Source organism: Rhinichthys klamathensis, unplaced genomic scaffold (assembly GCF_029890125.1).
Source record: "Rhinichthys klamathensis goyatoka isolate OS25496 unplaced genomic scaffold, OSU_Roscu_1.1 h1tg000140l_1, whole genome shotgun sequence".
Lineage (NCBI taxonomy): Eukaryota > Metazoa > Chordata > Actinopteri > Cypriniformes > Leuciscidae > Rhinichthys > Rhinichthys klamathensis.
In genome coordinates, this window is record NW_026606675.1 from 2,617,565 (window position 1) to 2,636,507 (window position 18,943).

Consider the following 18,943-nt stretch of genomic DNA (forward strand, 5'->3'; position numbering starts at 1 on the left):
AAATCAATTCCACATTTTGAGGCATCGGCCATCCATATAGATTCCCATTCCAACAGGGGCCACTTTTATCACATCTCATCAAAGTGTGACTGAGGGAGGCGGTTTATTCGCTTCCCGGAGACTCTATAGGAATCTGAGCAATGACGCTTGTCAGCATGAAATATGATTTGGGGGCTTGATAAGCAGACTTTGAGAGCTTGCTAATTTTAAATGCGGCAGATGCGTGATTGCTGCATTTCGCATTGAGACCCGAACAGCGTTTACCTGCAATGCTGTTTTGTTTCGTGTGTCTATGGTGCTTTCTCTCTATCCTAACTCCACGGTGCACCTGCTGGGTCCTTGCGCTCTCTCACCCCTCCCTCTGTGGCCTGTGAGAGATGGATGGCTCGTATCTCTCCCGGGCCCACGTCCAGGTGTGGAACAGCTGGGGAAGACCGTGGTGGGGGGACGGCAGGGATGAGAATGGGGGGAGAGCGCGGCAGGAGCTATAAATTGCGCAGGAACTCTGGGTACTTAACACCGGCGTGTCTCTAGCACTATTAATCATGCGCAGGAGCTCAGGTGTGTCCTGTCACTCCTCTGGCCGTCAGCTGCACTTATTCACCTCCAATCCTTCTCTTGCTTTTTCTCTCTTCTACGTTAGCTCTCTTTTGCTCTATATTTCTCATTTCCTTTCGCTCCTCGTGCCGTTACTCTGTGCGTTCAGTAGGGAGAAGGATGGGGGCTGGGGAGGCCAGACGGAGCCCCACTGATTTATGACCTCTCTCTGGTTGTTTATTTGGTGGAATGAAAGGCACATCACCAGCTTCGCCACACTGAATTTCTCACATCCTCCATTTCCTCAGTGATCAGTGCAGTCGTGTGTGTGAGAGAGGAAACTTGAATAAGCATCCGACCAGGATATAAGACAGGCCAATTCACATTTGAAGTGGACCTGTGGTTGACTTGCTCTCAAATTCAACCCAACAATCTATCCACCTATTTGCTCGACTATCGAATTTCTCTACAAACCCACAGCAATGGTTGCATATCTCTGAGCATCGGTGGTCTTAGTTGCTGAATGAATCAGCCTTTTTTTAACAAATTGATTGCATTAATGATTTAATGGGTCACACATGGTTTCTTTCTTTCACTGTTTTTGAAGGAATCGTTTGGGTGAATGATTCAATGACACATTCAGTATGGCTGTGTTCGAAATCGCCCCCTATACCCTTAAATAGGGCACTATTTTGTGTGGTGTCTGAAACCAAAGTGAATGTTATTGAGTGCACATCCATCCATTTTCCGTAATATCAAGGCAAAAAAAGTGTTTAATTAAGGTTTGTACATTTTCAATGAAAGAGTACAAGATAAATGTTTTCATTACTACTGGAGCTGCCAGTTTTCTAAGTTTAAAATTATTATTAAACAGCGAGCACAAACTATGCAAAAGCGGCAGCCCTTCCGGCAGACTCAGTGTATGAATTCACTCACTTGTTTTCATTCACTCCTTCAAGTGGGCTATATTAGTGGAGTAATGTTGGGAATAGTGAATGAGGGTATAGCGGGCGATTTTGAACAGCAGCCAAAGACTTGTTTCATACCTGAATGATTCAGTGATTTTGAACAAATCATTTGAATGAACAATTCAATGACTCACTCATAAAGACAACACCCTGTGGAATAAAGGCCTGTTCACAAGTTAACTATAATAATTTATATTACCGCAAAACTAACTGTTTCAATAATCATTCTAATTTTATGAATGAGAATAGCAAAATTCACAGCGAAGCTATAACGGCAACAACACAGGAATCATATCAGAATAAAAAAATTTTCAGCTGATGAATGATAAAAACATTGACAGCCAATCAGAATTCACCCAACTTTAAAGAGCTCAAGCGTTTTAAGCGGCAGACGGCAAAACCAGAGCACACTTATAATAAACAGAATGTTATCGTGCGCTGGTGTGGGAGCTAATATAGTTATCGTTCTTGGTGTGAAAGATGTAAAGAGTCACTTCAGCAGTGTTGGAATGCCGCAGAACTAACTGTTTGTATAATAAGTACGAGTTTAATAATTGTATAAAAATCATATAAAAAATAAATGAATAAGCGAACAGCGAAGTAATAAATGCTTACTTCCAATATTACAATAAAACTTACATTTGGCTCCAAAAGAGGACGACACATATGTCGGGCAGCACCTGACCCAGCTGCTCCGCTGTATCGCCTCTTGCTGGCAAACTGAAAGTCACATTTATTTGGAACCATTTATCAACATAATAAGCACTTGGAGAAACACAGTGTAAGGCATCTCTGTCTACTCTGAAACTTGCCCGCTGTGATCTCTTTAGCAGTGTTTCTCAAAACAGTTTACCAAACAGATTACAAAAATGTATCAGCTGGCTGCAATATTCCGACGATGGCAGCCTGGATCGTGTTGGTGTGATATCTCACATAAGAAATCCTCTGTGGAAGACTATATTAGCAGAATGATGGATAACACACAGTCCCACTGTGAATTCAGACGTTTCTAGTGCCAAAGTCCTGGTGGGGAACTATGATGATTCAACGACCCCAAAGTTGATCAAAACATTACTACCAACATTTCTTCACTTTACATCGATTCTTCATCAAGGTCATAAGACGAGCCACGTGTCTGTTTTACAGCTAGTTTCAAGCCTAGCCAGCTGACAGTATGCAGAGCACATCCAGTGAGGTCTGAAAGTTGTGGGTTCCATATGCCTCCTAAAGTTTTATTGTGCAGTAGGCTGGCTCTCGTAAACACAAAGTTTGTATTTAAGTGCTGCCCTGTGTGTTTAGAGCAAGCTGTTCCTGTGAAGAGGGGGCTCGGGAGCCTTGAAAAGCATCAATCACGCTTTAAACACACAGTGGGTAGCAGTCGGCCTGGGTCCTCACTCTACTCTCATTAGCCATCAGTCATCTCAGCTGGGTAAGACCCACAGCTCTGGGCTTCTGACGGTGTGCACGTCGGCACTTTTCTCGCAAACCAGCTCCAGTTCAGTTTCAGGGGGACTGCAGGTGATTCTCCTGTCTAATCTCTGCATTTCTAGGTGCATTTCCACTCGACTGCGGTCTTTTGTGTCTTTGTTAGCGCGCCTGGTTCCCATGCCTGAAACGGCAGTTCCAATCCCTCTCGGAGTGGTGCAGTTAGAACCAGAGGGGTTACATTGGTGCCCTGACCCAGATGAGAGTGAGGTTTAGGGGGATGAATAAAGGAGGCCCGCTAGTAAAGAGCTGTGCAAGTTAACCTCACTCCCCTAGCTAGAGGCGCACTGGCGACTGATTCTTGAGGCTGCGGTCTTTGGCATCCTTGTTAGTGTGCCTGCCTCCCATGCCGGTGATGCTGGTTTGAATCCTGCTCGGAGCGGGTGCAAGTAGGACCATTTACATTGGTGCCGTGACCCGGGCGGGAGTGAGGTTCAGGGGGTGCACTCAAAAAAATGAACGAGGAAGGTTGTGCACTTTACATGATATATTTATATTTAGTTTACTTATAATAATTGTGCTTTTTTACTTGAAATGTTTTTTTCTAGTAAGGTCAACATAATTATGTCTCAACTTAACAGTACAAAATCCTAATGCGTTGTCTAAACACAAACCATTTATCTTAAGTAAAATATTCGTACATCCAGATGGTGGCAGTATAGTGCGATGCCAACTGCCATTTTGCCCTAACTTAATTTGATTGTGTTCAATCTGTTTAACTATATGTATTACATGTGATTACATGATTGATTTGTGTTGCATTAACTGAAACTGGGCGGTGCTTGTTAGTTCCCAGCATGCTTTGCAAATGGTTTAATTAAGAGAGAATAAATGTTAAAATTAAGTATTATTTTATATTTTTTTTGAGAAAATTTGAAAAGGGGAAGACTTGATAGTGTGTAATTGTGTTTAATGTTCAATTACATTGGAATTATTAGAACCTTTTAAATTACAGTTGGTTACCATGGTGGAGAAGAGTGGAGCATTTTGTTTGGCTGTGGACTGATTACAGTTATTTTCTGTTAATTTGGTTGAAGGAGCGTATAAATCTTAGCATTTAAAATGCTAATATGTGCTGCTGCTAGCAAATAGCTAAACTCAAAAGTAATCTCACTAAATTAACTAAGAATGAACATAACTGAAAAAAGATGCAAATGAGATTAATGGAAATGTTCATATCATATTTAACCAACGCATCTATTTTGTGTTCAAATAACATGATAAAGGTTGGTTGACTTAACTTGGTTTGTTTAGATGGAATATAGGTGGCATGATTAAATAATGTTCATCCAATTAATTATTTTTGTGATTGTGAGTGTAATGGAGGTCAGCTAGTAAAGAGCTGGCCTCCCTTGGTCTCAAGAGGCACACTAGCGACACACTGGCGAAGCTGCGGTCTTTAGCGTCTTTGTTAGCGCGCGCGCCTCCCATTCCGAATACGGCAGTTCGAATCCCGCTTGGAGCGGTGCAAGTAGAACCGGAGGGGTTACATTTTCACATGTAACACCCCCGTAGAAGTATGCTTGGGCATATGGGTTAACCCAAGACTGATTACTGTTTCTTTTTTATTTCAATATGTTCCATACAATCTCTCAGTATTTACTGCAGTACACAAAAGTGCTCATGCAGTGAATCTGAATCACCATAAAATAAATAAATGGATTAATTAATTTGATGAGCTTGTCCTCACGAGCTGCACATAAACAAACATTTGTGATGTCCTAAGGTAATCACTTTTTAAATGACTTAATTGCAGCAAATTGGGTTATACAAAAACAATACAGCACAACCAGTAGTCCGCTTCACAAGTTAAATAACGGGCTCTTAAAGTCAGCATGAAACAGAAGTTTCTCGCATCATCATCTCAGACAAGAAAGAATGTAGGGAGAGACTTAATGTTGTCCACATGGAATGGATTGGATCATTGTGGTTTGCTATTGCTGTGATCTCATGTGAGTGACAGGTTGTCCCGCCCTCAAGCCAGCAAACGCATCATCAGGGAAGAGAAGAGATGTTGCTGCAAGACATAAACAAATAATTATAAATCCTTTATAAATACAGCAATATTCCATAAAAAAGAATTATTTGTTGTGAATCATAATCATCTCCCATGAGTCAGTTCTTTTAACAAATCAATCAGATAGACTCATTAACTGGTCTGACGAATCCTTCACTGAACGAACTGACTGAATCCATCACGTATGTTCTGGATCAACAGCTGACTCACTCACTGAACTGCAAGTTATTACTCTCCCTGATAGCAAATTACATCACAACAAATGACAGTTATGAGCCGCTTCTTTTAACAAAATATTTGAATAGATTTGCAAGTTTAAATTGGTCTGATGAATCATTCACTGAACAAACTTCAGGTCCGTGAAACTTAAATCAGTATCACTGTTCATATGTCAGCAGTTGTTTAAACACACACACACACTATACTGTATATTAACATCTGGGACGCCAAAATAAAAAATGGTTTGATTTTGCTTTACTGACTTGTACACACACCTTCCCGTAGATTCATAACCTAGATTTACAATTTATTTACTCAACCTAGATCCTAGATTTACACGTTTGAAACCAGAGTTTATATGTCCACCAACGATAATGGATTACACATTTTCTCGGTGTAGCAGATTCTAAGACGGTGTGAGAAAGAGCAGTGTTGTTTTATTTTCCACTGGATAAATATAGGCTTGAGCTCTTCGGCCCCTGGAGATAAACGGTAGATATCTTTCTGTTCTTTTTTTTCTTTCTTTTTTTGCCCTGTTCGTCAGCAGGGTGCCGTGGAACCATTAGCTGACATTTAAGCAGTGCTTTTGTCACTGCCAAGCAGCCTCTCTCTCTTTCTCCCACATCTTCTGCTAGGATGATGGAGGGTCGGCTACATGCATCATTCAGGCCTGGGTGGAGATGCAGTACTCCACTTCCTTAATAATGTCATTTTGCTTGAATGGTATTAACAGATTATCCAGGCCCGGGGCAGTGAGGCATGTGCTGGAGAAAGATAACCTTGTGTTCTGTAATTTAATCAAAAATGTTTTCTCCATAGAGTCACTTTGCCCACACCATAACAGGCCTAATATGCTCTCGTACCCCCTAGTTGTATTCCTCTGTGGTTGCAGAGCACACACACACACACACACACACACAAAAAAACCTATTACAAGAGAGTTTTGCGAAGATTCCTCAACGAGGTGTTTCGAATCACTCAGCGCCTCATCCGTGGACATGGGACTATAAACAGGCTTAGATGAAATCAGATTTAAATCCTCAAATTTAGCTCGGCTGCATATCAAAGAGACACTTTCGCCTGACTCTCAAAGGCAGAGCGTTATTTTCTCCTCCGTCACTGTAGGCCTACAGTAATATTCCTCGCCGCATATCGGGTTCAAAAAAAGCACGGTGAAATTCTGCGACACAGTTTGATTTAGAGGCAAAAAATGTAAACCATTTAAAGGCGAACTCTTTATGGAGTTTAATCCTGCGTTCCATCCCTGGAAGCCGAATTTATATCCTGCATTAGCTCGTCGCAGTATTGCTCTTTTCCTCGCACGAGCGTTTTGGGGGCAGACGGAGGCCCTATCGCTCACGAGCACATGCACACACAGGCATTATGGGCTTATCTCATCTCGCGCAGCCCGCGCCAGGCCGCGGCTCGGTCCTCCGGGCTACTTTACTAATAACCTTTTCCTTATCAGGCACTCTGCACCTCTGCCTGTGATCAAAGACCCAATTAATGGAGCGGGGAAAGGTGAAGCATTCAAATAATAGAGACAGCTGTTTTTCTCTGTTTGAGAGAATCCATTTGTATTGTTATCGGCAGAGAACAGTTCTCCGGACTTCACTTAATTGAGGGTCTGTCAATTCTCGCCACTTGATAAAAAACGCGAGTTGAAACGCGAAAGGTGGTAAATGGCAGGAATATCACAGTGTTTCAACTTATCCTTATAGCTTTATGATCTCTTAAATGGTAATAAAAGCAGATAAGGGGCGTAAGAGGTTCACAAAAGCGTAGACCTCTTGGAAGAGTCATGTGATTCTCTGAAGGTTTTGTAATGGCTGAGCGATCTCCAGGGTTCATTTTGGCGTGGCTTGGGGGGCGGACGCATTTATAAAGCCTTTCGTCCGGGACGAAGGTAATTGCTGGACTAAATGTGTTGCCTTGTCAATGTTGCCGTCACATTTCAGGACAAAGTGGGCTGAATATTGCACATATTAACATTTCAACATTAGGTAAAATGTAAAACGGGGGACATGGGAATTAAGTGACACTTTAAATACAGACCTTCCACACTAATAGCTTCCCTTCAGAGAGCATTTACTCTTCAGTTCACAAGGCTACTTATGTTGGGTTTAGCAGGCCTTTTAAAGCCTAATTTCACTTCAAGCTTTTCTCGGTTCACACTAAATCACAATTTACTCAACCTTTAACAGTATGTCTCTTACTCGCAGTGTAGCTTTAGTTTTGGAGACATTTTTTGTAAAAAAGGCCATTTGAATTGAGTTTAGAAATGCTTAGAAGTCTATAATTCCCATACCTTTTGACCAATAGCCATGACTTTTCCAGTCTCTCCAAATCATTCCAGTCAGGTAAATCATAATCATGACATAAAAAGTTATAATTATGATAAAAAGGCAAAATGAAGAGATACTAAGACGTAATTATGAGATAAAATGTCAATGAAAAGAAATTATGAGAAAAAAATCTATAAAAATAATTACATAAAAGTAATAATTATGACAAAAACGATCATTTGAATTGAAATTATGAAATAAAAAGTCATAATTATGATACAAAATGTTGAAATTATGACAAAAACAATTATGTTATGTAAAAAATTTAAAGTTCTACCTTAATTTTGACTTTTCATGTCAGAATTATGTTTTACAAAGTTAACAGTTCTACATTAATTTAGACTTTTCATGTCCTAACTATGATTTACATAACCGTGGGAACCCCGTAAATTAAAATGCATGAAAAAAAATCTATGAAATAAAGAAATAAAATTGTTATTTCTTAGATGTATCTCTTTTCTAGTCTCTACTCCTTTGAACAATCTTGGAACTTCTCATGTTACTGCATCTTAAGGACGAACCACTTTGTGGTATTTCTCATTTTCTGAATTGCCAAATGAATAAATGTAAACGATGTATTCAAACAGAATGCGCATTCTGTTCTGTAACATGCAACAACAAAGTACTTTATACAAAGACAAAAAATAAACCCACAGCCTCCAATGCAGGTATGAACATATTTATTACACAGTAAAGAGTACAACAATACCAGAATCATACTGCAAAGATTCACAGACTGACAGACCATTTACTACAGCCCCCAAAAATGAGAGAATAAAATAAAGAAAACAGATTAAACAAGAAACCACAGTTCTGACATAGTAGACTCAAAAACCCTAGAGTATACTGAAACGGTGTGACGAGAGAGCACACCCTCCCAGCCCACCTGTAACCTGTGGTTCATGTTTCCGTTAAGTATTGCACAACAACTTTCATGAGTTTTTTTTTTTTTTTTTCACAATAAAGATTTTCGAAGAACCCTATGACTGCCCGTCCTGAACCCACCCCACCAATTCATTTCACTAAGTTTCCACGGTCCCTTTATTATCCCAAAAGTTGAATTAACTTTACAAACTGAAGGAAAAACAAAACAAAACGTAAGAACACCTGGCAAAAAAGGCATGCGCAAATTCACCAGCCGTTACTTTTCGCTCACGTTTGGTGCGAATCCCCCAATAACACGAACCTAAATGACATTGACGAGCGGCCAAGCGTGTCTCACAACAGAAGACATAAACGGGGGAAAAGGGGTTGCAGGAGAAGAGGAGGGCAATTGGAATATATCACATTTCTCATCTTTGACCATTTATTGAATAGTGTATATCAAATGGAGTCAACACTTTTTTTAACTTTGAGTTGACTCAAAGTGATTTGTACGTGTGACAAACTTAAAATGAACATAACATTTTTTTTTTTTTTTTATGTATTCCATTACGTTTTTTTTTTTTTTTTTCTCATGAGGTCTGCATTGTTACCAAGTAGTGATATGGTTTGCAGCTATATGAGCTTTTAACTTTGGGTTTAAGTCCTGTTCTCAAGTGCCCATTTGGTTTGACTAGACCAGTGTCCGCTCGGCGACTGGTGCTCCTAACGTGCTGTCAGAGGTAGAGTGAGACTTTTTGCCACCGAGGAAAAAAGGTTGTAGCAAAACAGACGTACTAGAGTGGGAAGGAGGAGTTTCTTAATGCTTTGTCCGTGCTTAGTTTATTCAGGTCACCCTGATTGAAGTTACTACACTAACTGTATATATTTTTCAAAAATAGTACATTAGTGTTTCAAGACAGCTTAGCTGGCAGGTTCTCTGGAGATGTGTACAGGTGTCTTACACCTTTGTTTTTTGGATTATTTAACCGCAGCATGCCGGAGGAGGCCGGTAGTGCATCCAGGGCCAGCCCCTCCTCCAAAGAGGTCAAATGCACAGCGTTTAGCACCATTGTTTGGGGGGCGTGAAACATCAGAGTGCAGCTAAGTGCTGGTTTAGACCCCTCTTCCTCTTAAGCCATTGGCGAGGTTGTTTCGTTTAGTTTTAGTTTCTCACATGGCTTTTTATCTTGAGCTGAAACACTTAAAGGTTTGGTTATGCGCCGTTCGTGAACGAGAAGAGCTTCGCTTCGGTCGGGCAGGTAGCCTTTTGGGGTGACGTTCTTATGACACATCCGTTTCGAGGAATGATACGGAAAGGAAAAGGACGACAATGAAACGGTTGTGAAAACCTAGCCCTGGAGGATCTAGATATGGGATCCACCTTTTCAGTTATTGCTCAATCATTCAGACCGCCTCGTCCACACATGAAACCCTCTTTTCTTAGGACCTGCTACATGGTTTTGAGTGGCTCCTCCTCCCTACGATCTGAACAGGGCTGGTCTTGGCTCTGGACAGGGGAGAGTTAAAGGTTTTCGAATGGAAACATTGCTCAATGTGGCTTCCCCTGATTAACACGTCGAGAAAACAAAAATGCATTTAAGTGAGTCTCTTTTGTCATGTTTAAATCTTGGATAAAATCAGGTTTTGGTCCTTCATGTCTGTCTTTGGCTGTCTTCCATGTTAATTCTTTTGTAATACTGTGTATCCTGGTGCTCTGCAGTGTTAAAGCTGTCTGTTTTTCACCTCTGCATTTGGAAAGTTAGTTTCTTAGTGTCTTTTTTGTACATTTTTTTCCTTTTTTGTAGAAAACAAAAACAACATATACCATAGCGTTCAGTATGCATGTGCATGCACTGTCCTTAACTATTCAAAGCAAAATGTTTAGAAAAAAAAGTTAACAAAAGCAGATTGTGATACTTCTGTTTTGTCTTTTTTCCATTTTCTTTTTGCTCTTTTTTCATAATTTTTTTCTCAATTTTTTTAACAAGAAAAGAAAAATCACAGATATGTAACGAAGCACTCCAAAGATAACCCATGAGGTGAGGCTCCCTATGAAAAAAAAAAAAAAACTGCCAAAAGAAGCATGCTGAGAGAAACCGTGACAGTGCAAATACATTTATGTACGTCCCATGTACAAAAACATTTATGTTAGCATTCCATGTAACATGCTAGTTCTCAGAAAAAACATCTGAATGAGACTGAAGTAGCAGCTCTGAGAGATAGCGTTTGTCTTTCGAGGACAATGGGAAAAGGTTTTTTTTTTCTTCTTAGAGAACTACAAGGGGACTAGCACAAACACATACAAATAGAAAAGCAGCTTGCGAGAAAGAGAGAGAGCGCGAGAGAGACAGAGAAAAAAGAGAAAATATGTTCTTCCTTTTTGCACCTAGAAAGACTAAAAAGTTGTGAGCGTGGTTTAAACTATTAATGCGTCGTCACAATTGTCCAGCACACGTACAATAAATAACCATTGGAGACGGCACAGGACACAAGTGTTTAACACAATGAGATCTAGAAGGGCAAAAAGAAGCAGAACGAGGACTGATGGCGAGAGATAGGCAGGACAGGAGAGGGCTCTGGACTGGTTCCAATAGCCAGTGATTTATGGGTGATTTCTCAGCCCTTTGTTTCCCAGCGGCTGTCACAGTGAGGTTCTGACAGTCCTGCTCTGGTGGGCCGATGACTTCACTTCCTGTTTTGGGAGCTGATGGAGTGCATTTGGGATCAGGGCTCAGAGTGCATCCTTCATTACGCCGTGTAGTACTCAACATCCAGCACGGGCCCTCCTCGCCCCTACATTCCTCAGTGAAACAGCTTTTTATTTCTCAGACCATTGACCTGGATATTATCTTGCAGAAGAGGGACGAACATCTGCGTTCCTTCACAATCTGCTGCACATCTGCAGAGTTCAGCGCGCGAGCCAGAAAAGCCATCCGCCGTCTACTCCACCACGTCCGACACAGATGCCCTTCACGGCATGTTTTTTTTCCCCTCAACATTTCATTTCAGTCTCTGCTTACATCAGCTATGAAATATTTCCTTGGTTTTTGTTATTTAAAGTGTCTTTTAATGAGGTCAAATAGTTTCATATCCCAGCTACTGGATAAAGAGCTTTGAGAACAGAACGGAGGAGGGGGGGGGGGGGGGGGGGGGGGAAACCCGACAAAAAAACAAAATGAAGAGGAGGTCAAATACACTCATCAAGAGGTCCCAGCTGTCTACTCCATTTGTCTTCTTATTTACAAGAATGCAAGAGAGCCACAACATCAAAAAACGACATTACCAGCAGTAATCGATAATAGCTGTAGTAACAATAAAGAACAATGAGAATTTCAAACAAAGAATATCTTTGCGTTCTCTATCATGGCAAGTCAATATGACCCGAAATGGACCTCCTGTGGGTGATCGCCCTAAGTACAGTCTTCTTTCTTTGTTAGTGCGCTAGCTTTAGCATTTTGGAGCGAGCGAGTGAGGCAGGTGAGTCAGTCCCCAGTCTGCTGAGGCTTCGGTAAGGGTCCGCTCGGACTCTAGCGCGGCGTGTTCTCTATGGTGGAGGGCGTGCCGGGTGTGGCGGAGCGGGGAGTGGCGGCGGACGGTGTGTCCGCTGGGCTCCCGGCTCCGCTGCTGGGGGTGGCTGAGGAGCTGACGGTGGCCGGGGTCTCGCTTTGCTGCTGTGCCTGCAGAGTCTGGCCACATACGTGGTGGTGCTTTTCCCAGTCCTTGTGCTGGCAGAAGGAGCCGCAGTAACGCGCCGTGTTGCAGCCGCTGCAGGTCTCGCTCGCCTTGCGCCCACAATTCCAGCAGCTCTGCATGGGAAAAGAGGGAAGGTTGAAGGGAGGTTTAAGCTTAGTGGTGGGCGATATGACCAAAAATTGATATCACAGAATTGTTCAAAATTATACTGGTTTCACATTGACTTAGAATGCCCTATTATACTGTCATGAGTGAATATTGTAGAAAAAAAATCCACACTAGTATTAATACAGGTTTGCAAGGCCCCACAGAATGATGCTGTTTACAAAGAGGAGGCGCTTTAGGAGCGGCAGCAATAGCGGTTTCCCCGGTAACGGCTGTACACAAAGCAACGCAGCGCTGCGCTCATAAACGCTGCTTTATCAGGAAAGATAAAGAAAGATTAAATGAAAATAACATCGTAACTTTTCTAAAGACAGTCAGTTCCCTTCAAAGATACATTCATATAAAAACACCCACGTCGCGTTCTGACTTTGAAACGTGCAGTGCTCATGTTTACTCAACGATGTCAAAGCCTTTTGGAAAATCTATTCGTGGCGGGAAGTGTTGATATTGTGAACCAATGTATGGGAAACACTGTAATATAATTTGAAAGCTATCAATTATAGTTTAACCTTTCCATCTTCACCTTCACACATAGTAACACATACAGCTGTGCAAAAGTGAAAAGGGACCCATCTCAAACAGTGTCGCGCCGCGATGCGTTCCGAACGTTGTTTAAGCGACATACTTCGGTATTCATAATACATTCCGGTATATTATACATATGCCGGTATATTAAAAATTCATATCACAACAAAAATAAACACCGGTATTCGGCATGAACCGATATACTGCCCAGTACTATTTCAACTGTAATATATTCAAAAAATGTGCACTTCTTTCCATTGGGTATTATTCCAATTAGGAAATAATAGATACACAGACCTTTGAGAAAAGTGAGCGAAAGTCTCGGCTCATTAGCAGCAAACATTTCCCATTTGAATTTAAGTGTAAATAGAGAATTCTGCTTTATTTTTCTTTGGATCTCCCTGCTTTGAAAACATGGAAATAATGAGCTAGCTGGGGGAAAAAAAACCCAGTCATTTTACCCAGTTCCACATGGCGCTTTGTGAGGACACATTTGTAACAGGTTAACTACAAAACGCTCAAAGATCACACAGAAACTCAGGTTACCACTGTGGCCTCGTTGCGTTTGTCTCCGGGCCAAATAAGAGCAATTATCACAAAGTCTCGAATGTGTCCCAGAGACGAGAAGCCGGAGTTATAAACGGCTACCGACGCAATCCTCCGGAGAGAGGCGCATAAACATGGCTCGTGCAATTAAACTCATATGCGTGCCGCCTTTCTCTGCTAACTGATTAAACGAGCCGTACCCCCGCTGTGCACAGACACTCGGCGCTCCCTTCCCAATTTCCCGCATCCAAATCAGTACCACCTTAACTGTCCACATGTTTCATTTAGTGGAGGAAACGCACCGCTCTGCCTGAGGTGATAAATGCAATGTTATATTCCTCGGCTCTGCGTGACACCAGCCTGCATGAGGAATTATCTGGGACACACTTTTCTCTTCTCATATGATCTCTATGTTTCCCTACAGATTTCCATACTAAGGAGATCAAATGTAAGTCATGGAAATAAAACAACCCAACCAAGTAAATCAGGCATGTACAAATCATATAAACTATAAGAAAATCCTCTAGATAATATCTAATGCAAAATATCATAAATTATGGAATATATTACCATCCCAATGAATCATTGTGCAGTAAGTGAATTCTGCAGCTGTTCACTAATATAATAATGTGCGGTAGGCGTTTATTTATTAGTTTATTTATCAGGGACCATGCACAGTTCAAGCCCTGTACCAGAGTTAGCTATACGGCTAATTTACATCTGTGCGTACAAGCTGTTACCTCACTAGAGTCCTCCTGCTGGTTGATGACTGACAGCGCGTCCTCCGCCGCTTGCCTCTTGGCCTCGGCCACCGTGCGCTCCATCTTGGCTCGCTCCGTGCTGATCATCTCGTGTGCCTTGCGCTCAGCCTCTGACACAGCTTTCTGCAGCTCAGACATAGCTTGCCTCTTCACCTCATTCACAGCCTCTTCTGAAAGAAAGAGCACAGTGCTTTACAGTGTCCATAGCACAGCAACAGAAACCCCAAAAATAGTGTAGAATTAATAACCGATGTATGGATCACATATAATCTGCAGAAAATGTGACAAACTATCTTTTTTTTTTTCAGGTAACCTAAAACATATGATTTATGTGGTGACAATATTATTGAAATCGAATATTATTTTAAATGACTTAATCAACCTGTCTACATTGTTAAATCAAGTACATTTTAAGGGTCAGACTAAGTAGAAATAGCTCATTAAGTTAACAACTGCACATGTTGAACTGTTGACATGACATCTCACAGCTAAAGATTATGCCTTCTAAAATACTAGGTGTGTCACAATATATGTGTCACAATATATCTCAATACAAAAATGCAACAATATGTATCGTGGATAGTGACAATCTGTATCTGGTGTCACCATTGTCCTGTGCATTGGGTTAACAGCATCAAGTCCAAGCCTATTCATTTCCACCCCCAATGTAATACCAAATGTATCATTTTAAATCAACAGTAAATCTTTTGTTAACCTTTTACCATACTTCTTAAGGTATCGCAATGATATTGTATCGCGAGTTCAGTATCGTGATATGTATCGAATTGTGACATAATGGTATCGTTACACCCCTATAGAATACACTTACCTAATAATTCAAATTAATAGATACAAATTCTAATTTAAAAACAATAGTATCTGACATTTTGTATTCATTCAAAGTAACTCAGCTAATTAGTGTTCATTTTGAAAACTATTTTTACGTTGTTTAATTGATCCTATTGGTTTGTTTTGTTCTAAAGCAGCTGAGAGATTAATCTGGGGATTAATTAGAAACATCAATTTCTATTTGAATGTGCTCAGATGACTTTCTGTGTTTGCTGAATACAAATAAACAAGAATGGAATGCTTTTGTTTAGCCTCAAACCAAAGACTACTGTAGTGCACAAGACAGATTACAGGTAACCCTTGATATTTTTCCCTATGAAGTATACATGTATTTCCTTGAACTCGCACTTTATCTCTACTTTTACATTGTTATCCCATTAACCGTAAATACTTCTGGCAGGAAAACTCATCTCAAGAGCAGACTAGGGATTTTTTGTGTTTGTTTGTTTTCATTGTTCAAGGCTGCAGCCTGACTAATTGCATATGCAAATTGGGCAATTTATATTTAAATTATGCATTTCAATTGCGCCCCCAAAAGACCATGCAGATCAGGATATGGCACTGTGTGAGAAAAGGGTTTGAATATTCATCACCTACTGTACACAGTCTTTCTAAAAAAAAAAAGAAGGACATTCACCTCTTACGCTTGTGAAGACCGCTTTAAGGCAGTTCTTACTCTTAACTCTTAAAGGGTTAGTTCTTAAGAGTGAGTAAATCATAGGGTAATTTTCATTTTTGGGTGAGCCAGCGTTTTTGAGAAAATTTGCCAGCTAGCGCCAGCATTTTTGACCATTTTCACAAAAGTTTCATGGCACCCAGAATATTTTGTTGTATGACAACCTGAACATGCAATATTTCAAAAGAAAGAAAGAACCCTCTGCTTAAAAAAAAAAAAAAAAAAAAAAAAAATATTATAGCTTTATGCATTCTGAGCAAAAAGCTGAGAAAATCACGTTTATGTCAAAGACTACGTCTGGATCGGATTCAGAACGATGATCAAAACATAGATGGTATAGATCGCTTCCATCAAAGCTTGCACAGTTCTATACCTCGTCCTGGGTCGACATTTCATTCGGTAACATTAGGCAGTTTTGATTTATATGCTGTTTAATGTTGATGATTGCTTTATTTTATTTTTTTTACATATGCATCTGCTTACATATGCTATCGCTTGCTTCTGCTTCTTCTTCACATGTCTTTTAATCTGAAGATTCTGTACTCTTTCAGAAGATGTCTAATAGCGCCCCCTACCGCATAACAGTGAAAACACGGAAAGCCGTACATTTTCGTCAATGGCGGGGAAGCGGTGTCTCATAAATGGCGGGAAATCCCATCAATGGCGGGGAAAGAGTTAAAAATTTTTAGCTTGTGTTAGGTTTTGTAACCATCACTAGAGGCGTACAATAGCTTAGAAAAATACTATTCTTAAGGAGTTTTAATAGACTAAACTGTCATGGCAGTCTCTTGTTTTGCAGAAATGGATGGCTGTGGTTGAGCAGACCCCAGTCTTAAATATGAAGGATTATAGAGCCAGGGACATTTTCATCAAGACTGGACTGAATTGTAAAACCATGGTGGTTTGGTGCACAGAGTCGTCCTCTTGATGGGCTGAGGTCACGGAAAATGCACCACATTCCCTGATATGTTTTACTGCATCTATACTTCACTATTCAGATGGAATTTCAATCTGCGGTGATTTGTTTAGGGTGTTACTACCGCCGTTGTGTTTCAAAGGCAATGTGTTAGCTGAAACGAGCGGTCTTAGAGCGTCTTTTGTAACGTCATTTTCATGGCAAAGTTTGTTTGCTTTTATAAAGCCTTTGGTAAGACCACACAGTGGAGACAAACTGCTTTAGCAGATGCGTCTGTCGTGTATTAGAGAGCCGAAGCCAAGGTAAACAATCTGCTATTACAGAACCCATCACTTGTCATATTTCACACAGATCAACTGCTCTTTAAACAAAGCCTTTTAATATCTTTATCCGTCTTTTAACCAGCTCCTCTGCTGTGATAAAACAGAGTGCCGTGGAGAGCTGAGAGCCTGTTGCACAGCTAATGGGAAGAGTGCTGAAGTGCTGTAAAGGCTGGGAGCACTTATGTGTCCTGTTCAGCCAGAGCAATAAAAGAGCTTTATGATCTGACATCACTGTTGGAATGTGTAGAGGTGCTTCCCGTGAAAGCCAATCACTGAACTGCCCAACACACGACTCAGGGACATCACGGGAGTCAAACAAAATGCAACAAAACCAGACAGACATTTCAAAACGCACTCTAGAGCTCCAAGACCTTCTTCTGAACATTTTTGATAATGTTGGTTTTAAATGTAAATGCATGATGACAAAACCTTTTCATTTTTAGTAAAATGATATTTTTTAATAGAATATATATATATTTTTCTATATTTATTGCCACCACAAGTGTGCATGAAAGGAAAACAATTCAATGTTTATTTTCATAAGAATTAAAGGAATTTAATCTGTCAAAAACATATTAATTAATTTATTATATTTTATTTATTTATTGTCCTTTTTTTATTTGTGCATTACTATTTTTATGATTTTGCCTAGAGCTTAAACACCGACCAGGTTCCTACCTGACTGCAGTTCTGCATACAGATAACTAACTGACTGACTGATTGAATTTCAGAGAGCTTTTAAATCACAGACAGGCTTTGAAAGAGCTCTGTGTGAATAATTTAGCTTTGATTTTCCACCTGTGCTTATGAGTATGTGTACATGTTTAAAAAAAGACAGCATGCTAACCGGCTTTCTTCCAGATTTCTTCAGGCACATATCCAGACACTGGCCTGTGAAGGAGCTCCCTATGGATATCTGTAAAAGAGAAAACAAAGGACACTTCATTTACAATGAACTCAATAGACAGCATTTTTTCCCAGTCAAAATAACAGATAAGTTACCATATTGTCATCAAGACAATTGTTAAATCAACTGTAAATCTGTTCTTTTTTAAGGTCAAATAGATGTAGGCAATTGGACGTGATGCAGATGTCTCAGACACACATCTTGTGCTGAATATGTGTTACCTAAAGCATTGCTTTCTTGGCTGGCGGGGCTCTGCTGTCGGGACTGACTGCTGCTGGTGCTGCTGGTCTTCTTAAGGTCTTCAGCATCACTGTAACGACGGATCCAGTAGTTGAGCTCTTCCCGGTCGGCCTCCTGACACCTCCGCAACACCGTCAGCGAGCGACGAGTCTTCTCCACCATATCCATGATGCAGTTCAGGAGCTGTGGGGGAGATGCAGGCAGAGCGTTACCAACACAACATCTTCTCTAAATAGAATTGACCAAATTTAGATATAAAAATATCATATTAAAAGGCTTACATTGAACACTCACTCACAGATCTTTATGTTTGAAGGCATTAAAACACTGATGCCAACAACTAAGAAAAAGTTAAAGGGATAGTTCACTTTGAATTTAATTTTTGGTATGTTTTAACTTACCTCAAGGGCATCCAAGATGTAGGTGTCTTTGTTTCCGCAGTAGTTTCAATTTTGATATTTTTAGGTCAAACCGTTCTTGTCTGTCAGTCATATAATGCAGGTCTATGGTAACTTCCTCAAAGAGCATGCACAGAGAAGTCCAAATTAAACATGATTTAATGACTCGTAAATGTAAGTACACATTGATGGCCTAAGACACGAAACGAGCGGTTTGTGTGAGAAAACGAAAAGTATTTATATCGTTTTTACCTCATGTAAACACAGCCACCTCCAAGTGATCTGATGGCGCCGGCGCTTCGGTCTTTTCCGGCAAGCGCCGGAAAGTGCCGGAAGTGATCTCTCGCGCGTTTACGTCACTCATTGTTTACACAGAACAGAGATTGTAGGTAAGACGGCTAATTAAAATGGTAGTAATTTGCGCTTATCCGGGATGTTTAAACCGTCGTAAAAGAAAACAATAATTTTTTTTTAAAAATAAAACAATTGTATGAGTGACGTACACGCGC

General features: G+C 40.5%; 1 protein-coding gene across 6 annotated transcripts in view; it reads right to left on the minus strand.

Moving 5' to 3' along the window:
• Nucleotides 1-11,582: 11,582 nt before the first annotated feature.
• Nucleotides 11,583-18,943, minus strand: part of runx1t1 (RUNX1 partner transcriptional co-repressor 1) — a 130,925-nt gene continuing 123,564 nt past the window's right edge. For 5 of the 6 annotated variants that reach the window (XM_056257660.1, XM_056257662.1, XM_056257664.1 and 2 more), the window contains exons 8-11: nt 18,018-18,219; nt 17,737-17,805; nt 14,105-14,295; nt 11,583-12,241 (exon numbers count right to left, since the gene is read on the minus strand). In XM_056257660.1, the coding sequence (XP_056113635.1) occupies nt 11,963-12,241; nt 14,105-14,295; nt 17,737-17,805; nt 18,018-18,219 (741 nt within the window). In that variant the 3' untranslated portion in view covers nt 11,583-11,962. The remainder of the gene's footprint in view (nt 12,242-14,104; nt 14,296-17,736; nt 17,806-18,017; nt 18,220-18,943) is intronic. The other variant, XM_056257661.1, reaches the window with a different exon arrangement.